Source organism: Fukomys damarensis, unplaced genomic scaffold (genome assembly GCF_012274545.1).
Source record: "Fukomys damarensis isolate Sample0158 unplaced genomic scaffold, DMR_v1.0_HiC HiC_scaffold_33, whole genome shotgun sequence".
Classification (NCBI taxonomy): domain Eukaryota; kingdom Metazoa; phylum Chordata; class Mammalia; order Rodentia; family Bathyergidae; genus Fukomys; species Fukomys damarensis.
This window is the reverse complement of record NW_022900945.1, coordinates 53,265,180-53,273,428: the sequence shown is the minus strand read 5'-3', so window position 1 is coordinate 53,273,428 and position 8,249 is coordinate 53,265,180. Positions and strand designations below refer to the sequence as shown.

Here is an 8,249-nt window from a genome sequence, read left to right as displayed (position 1 = left end):
ACCAAAAAAAAAAAAAAAAAAATTATTGTAGTGTAAGATTTTCAGAGTTTTGAACCTTAAAAAGCATTACAAAAGAAACTACAAAAACTGATTTTGAAACATGGTGGTCCAGAGCAAAAGGACTACATTAATGTCAGCAAAACTGACTTTCTGCCTTAGGAGAACTTGTAATTATTCCCCATTTGTAATACGTACAGGATATGGTTCACTTCAGAGGCCCCCTTTGTGCTGCTGGAAGCAGTTTTTTTGTAATTTGGGAAACACTTATAGATAAGCCTTTAATAATTTACCCTCTGCCCAGAGCTGGCAGTCAGCCAGCAGAGCCAGGGCTAGGCTGGCCCATTTAGGTACTGAGTTCAGCACCCATAGCACTCTGCACCTGCAGATAAGGAAAAGCTCAAAGAAAACTACCTGGAAAGTTCCAATTGCACACCTGACAGAGCAGCTAAAAGGCTGATATGAATGCTTACTGTATAACCATTATGAGTGAGTTTTAAGGTTTAAAACAAAAAAAAATACTGTACTGTATTGTTTAGGTTATAATGATAAGGAAAATGGTCTCTGTTCTTCCCTCAGTAAGTCTTTCTTGGTCCACACCATAAGCATTACTGAACCCTTTATTCTATTCCAGGCAAGGTAGAAGGCACCAGACCACATTATACTATAAATGATATCATATAACAACTGTTTGTATAATATTTATATTATATTAAATATTATAACTAAGCTAGAGATAGAGCACACAGAAGGATGCGACTAAGTTATATGCGAACACTGTACTATGCCATTTTTTATAAAGGCCTGAAACAGTCTTAGAGTTTGGGATTCAGACTCTAGGGATTCTGAGACCAACTCCCTGTAGATGCCGAGGGACAGCTGTACCGAGAACAGAGAATGTCTCGCAACACGTACCCTTGAGGAGTGGAGGCCCTTGCGTACAGCAGCCATGAACATTTTGATCATAGACAGCACAACGCCTCCACCGCCTATTCAAAAGTGTCTGCCTCCTCCTGTCATGGCATTCATCAAGCTACAAAGATGAAATGCACCTGTCCCGTTCAGAGTGTCTCCTGACATCCCAAAGCTCTTCAAATTGGAGAGCCATTGGTTAGGACAAAAATGCAGCGAGAGATCTGAGAAAAGAAATGACTTGAAATCTAGAAGCAGGTGAATGATGGAAAGCCAGGAGCCCTCTGCCACTCTAGGTGACAGCAGGAGGGGGCACAAGGTGGAAGCCTCTTCCTGGATACCCGTGCCAGTCACCCTGCGTGGCATGACGTGAGATGAAACCATCTGCTGACTCTCAGAGGTGTAATTACTAGCAGGGTGGGGGTGTAATTAGAGTAAGAATAATTTACCTTGAAGAAGATAAAAATTAAGAATTATTAATGATCACAATAATTATCCCTTTTATACCTAAGAATCACAAAATGCTTTACAAGCTGTAATTATCACAGCTCCCCTCTGAGGAAGGGATTCTTCGGGTACAGCTCCTCATTTAACAGAGGGGTGAAGGGATGGACGTGGGAGAAGGGAGAAAGGGGTGGAGCGCTGCTTCCCCTGTCATCTGCCATGTAAGTGGTGAAGCTAGAAAGAGGCCCCAGAAGGGCTGACTCCCATCATGGCGAATGGTCCTCAAGCCATCACCCAAGCAGATGAGCCAACCCAGAGTGAGCAGCTCATCCCATTCTGACCTGTTGGCCACTTAAACTGCCACAACACAATAAAATGATATCCTATCAGCAAGGATTTTATTAAACTCTTCATAGGAAGAAAAGATGCAGCACTACTTTCTAGGAATTTAAAACCTAGTTGAGAAGACAAAAGAAGCATCCATTAAAGAATATGAAAATGACACAGTAACTAGCACTAGGTTGTATGAGGGTGACCATTCATGCTGGGGGAAAAATTTTTAGAGGAAGAGCAAAGGCCAAGGAGGGTTTTGAGGAGGAGGCTGAACTTAGGTGGACTCTCAAGTAAACTGTTAGATTTTGGACTGGCAGGCATGAGGGGGTCTCTGGAAGTGGGTCAATAAATAAGAAGAAACAATACATAAACTTGAAAGATCTAATACCTCATGTTACAGAAAATGTCATTGAAGAAGTGTTTAGACAGCTTACAAAAGAATCTGAAAACATCTTGCCTTGGATGTTTTCCCGCTGTGTCAGTATCATGGTTCCCAATGAGTTCTTTAAAAAGTCTTTTAAACTGAAGATGACACTGGAACCTTCCCCATTTTAGCTACACTTTCATTTTGAAGTTTTCCAACTGATCAAAGGCCAGTCTGGTCCTGGTAAATGCCACAGAAAGTCCAATCTATTGCCTTCTTTTTCTGAGTTCTAACAGAAAATGGAAAATGAGAGATTCTGGCTTCATGATTGATGTGGATATTTTGATTCTTCATGATTATGTATAGTTAAAGCATCTGAGTGGCAGGAATTTTATTTTCTCATTCTAAATGTTCTATAACAAAGTGTCCAAATCTCAAAGGCAGTTACCAGTGTAATACCGGAGATATATTCTGGATCCTTCGATAAAGAAGGACATACTTCCAGAAATGAGGTAGGGGCAATTAGTTAATTCCTTTTTTATTTTTGGTTTTGTTTGGTTGGTTGGTGGGGTTTTGCTTTAGTTCATATTTTTTTTTTTTTTTTAGAAAGGGTCTCACTATGTAGTCCAGGCTGGCCTTGAACTCACTATGTAGCCCAAGCTGGCTTTGAACTCATGGCAATACTCCTGCCTCAGCCTCCTGAGTGCAGAGACTACAAGCATGTACCACCATGCCCAGCTACCGGTTCATTCCTAATCCAATAAGTAATGGTGTTTAGCTACTTAGTTACTCAGTCTCCAGTCTCAAAAATTAAAGATAATGAAACTTTTTATCTAAAAAACATAGACCTTCAGGTTATAAAAACACAATTATTTTTTGATAGACCAGTGAATGGACACTATAACATTTCAAGGATTCCCAGTTGGCCTTAAATAAGAAGACTGAACCAATTTGTTGGAGCACCATAATTTTCTACATTCTCTGGCATTTTTCAACCTTTTAGGAAACTAGAAAGCAATTAAAATTGTTTCCCTTTTCAAACTCCCTATCAGAAACTAGTACTAAAATGAAATTCTTAAATAGTGACCCAGTATAAAAATAAAAGAACGTTATACAGAGATGAGGTCCACTCCATTAGGAGAATATCAAACCTAATTTTAACATTTAATTTGTATCTACTTATAAACTGACCAAAATGTAGAAAGGAGGAGAGGACAATTCTTCTAGTTTCTTTTGTTGTTGTTGCTTGGTGGGGTGGGGGTGAGTGGAGTACTCGGGATTAAATCCAGGGTCTGCACTGAGCTATATGCTTGCTCCTTTATTATTTCTTTTAAACACAGGTTCTCATTGAGTTGCCCAGACTAGGTTCAAACTTGTGATCCTCCTTCATCAGCCTCTCAGAATACTGGGATTACAGGTGCCTCCACCACCAAACTATATAGGCTTTTAAATATTTTCCCTGACACTGTACTGACTTTAAACAAAAATGACTGAGAGAGCAATTACTGGACTTAAAACCTAGCTTCATTCACAGTGGAGAACCTGGGCTGAAGTTTCCCCAACAGATCACACCTAAGAGGATAAAAAGAGAACTGACATAAGGCAGGGTTTCTCCAGGGAATCCCTTGACGAGCATACAGAAACAAAGGTTGGTGCAGACAGACAGACAGAGATGGAGAGACACAGAGAAAGAGAGAGATGAGGGAGATCCCACGATGACTTGAGGCTGCAGTGAGTACAGCGCTCGCGATGCTTCTGACCTAGCACCCAGTGTTTCAGAGAGCTGCATAAAACCCCAAAGGGGAGAAAAATAGAAGTCTTCACCCTTCCTAAGGAGCTGCTGCAGCAAATTGATTCACTGAGCCCAAGAAGTAGTAACCATTCCAGAAAAATTAAATCACAGGCTTCAGGACCAAAGCCAGAAGTGAGCCAGAGTTACTCCCACCTTCCTCTTAACCCCACATCTGGGGTGGCAGCAAGTGATGGCGCAAATAGTATTCAGTCTCACTGTCATCTGTACCCTGCTGCACATAAAGGAATAATAAGATTTAGGCTCCATAATCTCACATGGTCCTCAAGGATCCTCAATTTTGCTCAAATTCAGAAAGCCAGTACTTCCCTCTGTTGGGGAAAGAAGAGACAGAAATGCAGAGAAGTCACTGGATCACTTCACTGTCTCCATAAACCTTTCATGAAGAAGTTTCTAAAGTTTCGTAGCGTCTGAAATGTGAGAATGGGGTTGCTGACAATCGGGGATAAAATCTAGTTCCTTACCGTACATCAGCCCTGAGAGTCACAAATGACAATGAGGATTAAGAAAGCCCAGATGGCTATAATGGGCAAGAATGGCCGATTACCATAATGTGCTTCCAGAAGAAGCAGACTCAAGCGTTTAGATGTCATAATCATTAGTAACGTAGGCTAAGCAGATGATTATATCTACAATAACGCATTACACTAGCTCTTTTTCTCCGCCAGCATCAATATGCTAATGGGAAAAGAAATGAGAGAGCTTCGTTTAGATCTAATATCTCTAAGAATGAAATTTCACAATTTTTAGGTTTTCTTCAGTTTAACAAAACCGCATTTTAAGATACTCTCCAACATTTTCTGTGGAGGCAACCCCCAATCTGTAGGAAAACTCATCATGAAACCGAGGAAGACAAATGTAAAATTAGTTCTCACCTGCATTGTTGGAGAAACTTAACAATTTCTTCACCCCTCTCTTTGGGAATTGCTCCAGGCAGGGCTTCCAATCAGCTCCTCCTGGGCTAGTCACACGCCATGGAGAAACTGATTGGTTTTCCTACGTTTATTTCCGAGGAATGTTTAAGCCCCACCTAGAATGGTCATCTTGTATAAATGGCTTGGAAGTTACTCTTTTGTAATAAAGTCATAATCAGTTAGGGTTACGAATATTTAATCCCTTTTTATTGTTTAATTTCATCTTAACAATGAAAGAAAATTAGAGATCCTACCACACACTCTAGCCACTCATATTAGGTGAGGCCATTACCCTGTCAGGAGGCAAGGTCTGTGAACCTCATGCCAAATAGCTACGTGAGCAAATAGTGAGATAAACAAGGCATTCGTGGAGACAGAGGTGGAGCTGGGCATGGCATGAATCAGGCCATCCCACAAGAGTGGGTGTCTCCTCCCCAAGTTGCTCTCCAGGGCACAATTAAAACCACTATAAAAAGCCCAGCTCCCAGTTACCCAGTACACTTGCCAGCAGTGTCAGCGAGCACTTGACTTCTTCCTCTGGTGAAGTGGTAAGTCGCATTCTGTGGGGGTCATGTTCTTCTGTATGAGTCTTCATTTTTTTACGCCATTGAGATGTTGGAGAAGGGGGCTATATGTGCCAGAAGGGATGAGTGTCTTACACTGATGGCTGGCTCTCATGTACTCTTCTCATCTTTGTATGGCTGAAGCCACCACTTGAATAGAAACAGCCTTTCTCTCCAGGCTCTTAACTCAATAGTTTTGCCCACCAGGAGATGATCGTGTGTGGCTCTGATGGGTCTCATATTGCCAGTAATTGCCATTTCAAAAGTTTGCCAACCTTCTGGTCTCTTTGCATGCCTAATCCACCAATATGGGCTCTTTTCATATAGTTATGGCATCCTGAGGCATTGGAGTGGAGATACCGATAAAGAAGTCACCTAGATGAATCACTATGCACAACCAGCCAGCAAAGCTATCCATGTACTCTTTTAACACTGATCTGCTGCTGGTTGATTTTTGTTTTAGTGTGGTTTTTGCAATCCTGGGATCAAATGTTGGGCCCTGTGCATCCTAGGCAAGTGCTCTACTATGGAGCTGCATTATCTATTCATTCATATTTTTTCCTAATACTAAGATTCAAGTGGTTTATTTGAGTTTAACAAAAGCAAACCTATATCATTCAAAGTTTTCTAGATTCAGATTTGACCCAATGACTCTAATAGCCAATCAGGAAAGACCTATCAGAATCTTTCAATAACTAAAGTTGTAAATGTTCATCCTAAATCTGAGTTAAGGTTAAAGCAAGTAACATGCACCCTCTGTTTTCTACATTGGTGGATCTGAATGTTACAAGGCCACCTTTGACTAGAACAAAGTAGGACTTAATTTTAGAACTGACAGTTTATTAATTATACTCCTAAATCTCTTGTACATTGTAATGTTGAGGAATAATTCACATTCTCTTTTTCATAGTTCTATTTGCCGACACATTTTGCTGGCCTGATTCACTGTACAAGGCAGCATCCATTTTAATATACCCTCAAATCTTCCCTCATTTTAAGCCTTCGCCTGTCCTCTTTGTTTAATTGTAGAGGTTGCTTATGGTAGCAATATGTCAACTTTAATTTCCTGCACTCTTTGCTATCTGCTCTAGGGCAAAAGAAATGATACAGATAATCTCATTTGGATAGACAATGAAAAACTGGCTATTGGATAGACTGAAGATGATTTCCTGGCTTAGAACATCTTCCCTCATTTTAAGCCTTCGCCTGTCCTCTTTGTTTAATTGTAGAGGTTGCTTATGGTAGCAATATGTCAACTTTAATTTCCTGCACTCTTTGCTATCTGCTCTAGGGCAAAAGAAATGATACAGATAATCTCATTTGGATAGACAATGAAAAACTGGCTATTGGATAGACTGAAGATGATTTCCTGGCTTAGAACCTCTCAGGATCTCTCTCTCTCTCTCTCTCTCTCTCTCTCTCTCTCTCTCTCTCCCCTTTCCCCTGAATACAATGTTCCAAGATAATATGCTCTGAAAATCCAGATTAAAAATAACTACTGCTAGCAAGTGAAATTACTTTGAGATCTGCCTAACACAATATGAATGAAGCCTTTTGAAAGGCAGGATAAGACTTTTGATTCTGAGCCTTATTTTGTTTTAGGTTTACCTGAACTTCAAGAAAGGAAAAAAATGTCTCCACTTCTGAAAAGCATCTTTGACATCACTGAAATTTTCAATCAGTATGCCTCACATGATTGTGATGGTGCAGCACTAAGCAAGAATGACCTGAAGAACCTCCTTGAAAGGGAATTTGGAACTGTCCTTCAAGTAAGAACAAAAAAAAAAAAAAAAAAAAAAAAGGAAATCTCTCCACTAATTTAGGGCTACGAATTTTCTTCTCAGGAAAGACGAGGAAAAGAAATGGTGGCTTATATTCATTTTGTACCATGACAGGTCTACAATACATCCTTCACTCATTTCCAAATCTGAAGGTAGTTAACTGGCTTTGTAGACCGAGTATTAACTTCAGAGCAAGTATTTCATGTACCTAATGGCACTATCAATGGAAGTGAACCGTTTGTGGAACATTACCACCAAAAGTGTCGAATCAAGCTAGAGTGGGAGGGATTTATATGCGCTTCCAAATTTCAAGAATTTGTGTGCTTTTGATAGCACTAAATTCTTTTTTTTAATCTCCAACAAACATACACGTTGAAATGAGATGTTCATATTTTTCATAGGGAAACAAGACTTGATATACACTGAGCATTTTAATTGCTCTAAATGTCTCCGGTGTTAGCATAGATAGCATAGGTGTCTGAGTGAAATTCTACTACCTGTAATTAACATATTTAAATTTTTTGTTTTTATCTTTTCATAGAGACCACATGACCCTGAGACCGTAGAAACGATCCTGGAACTACTGGATCGCGACACTAACGGACATGTTGATTTCAATGAATTCCTCCTGTTCGTTTTCAAGGTGGCTCAAGCTTGTTATTACGCTCTGGGCCAGGCCACAGAGCTAGATGAGGAGAAGAGAGTCCAGGGTGAGAGAAAGGGGGACCTGTCACAAGATCGAAGGCAAGAAGACCAAAGGAAATTCGAGACCCGGGACAGACAAGTGGATGAAGAACCTGGTCGCCGACGCTGGCAGAAGAGGCAGGAACTGGAGAGCGCTGAGGAAGACCAGAGAAAGAAACAGAGATTTGAGCAGCAGGACAGGCAGCCCCAAGACGACGAGGAGCAGCGGCTGCAACGGCGAGAACTGCAAGAACTAGAAGAGCGCCGGGCAGAGGAACAGCTGTGGAGGCGCAAGGGTCACGACGCGGAGGAGTTTGTGGAGGGAGAACATCAAAGGCGAGAGTGGCAGACCCTGAGGCAGCGCAGTGAGGAGGCGCAGCTGGCGCGGCGGGAAGCAGAGCGGCGGGAGAGGGCGCTGCAGGCGCCAGAGCGGGAGAGCGAGCGCCG

The 8,249-nt window shown here is 41.3% G+C and overlaps 2 protein-coding genes across 2 annotated transcripts in view; one reads left to right on the top strand and one right to left on the bottom strand.

Annotated features, from left to right (window-relative positions):
* Positions 1–8,249, bottom strand: part of LOC104863342 (late cornified envelope protein 5A-like) — a 343,203-nt gene that overhangs the window by 265,399 nt on the left and 69,555 nt on the right. The window lies entirely within an intron of this gene.
* Tchh (trichohyalin) overlaps positions 1,622–8,249 on the top strand; it is a 10,676-nt gene continuing 4,048 nt past the window's right edge. Inside the window, exons 1-3 of the mRNA XM_033758080.1 lie at positions 1,622–1,670; positions 6,940–7,106; positions 7,660–8,239. Coding sequence (XP_033613971.1) covers positions 1,622–1,670; positions 6,940–7,106; positions 7,660–8,239 — 796 coding nt within the window. The remainder of the gene's footprint in view (positions 1,671–6,939; positions 7,107–7,659; positions 8,240–8,249) is intronic.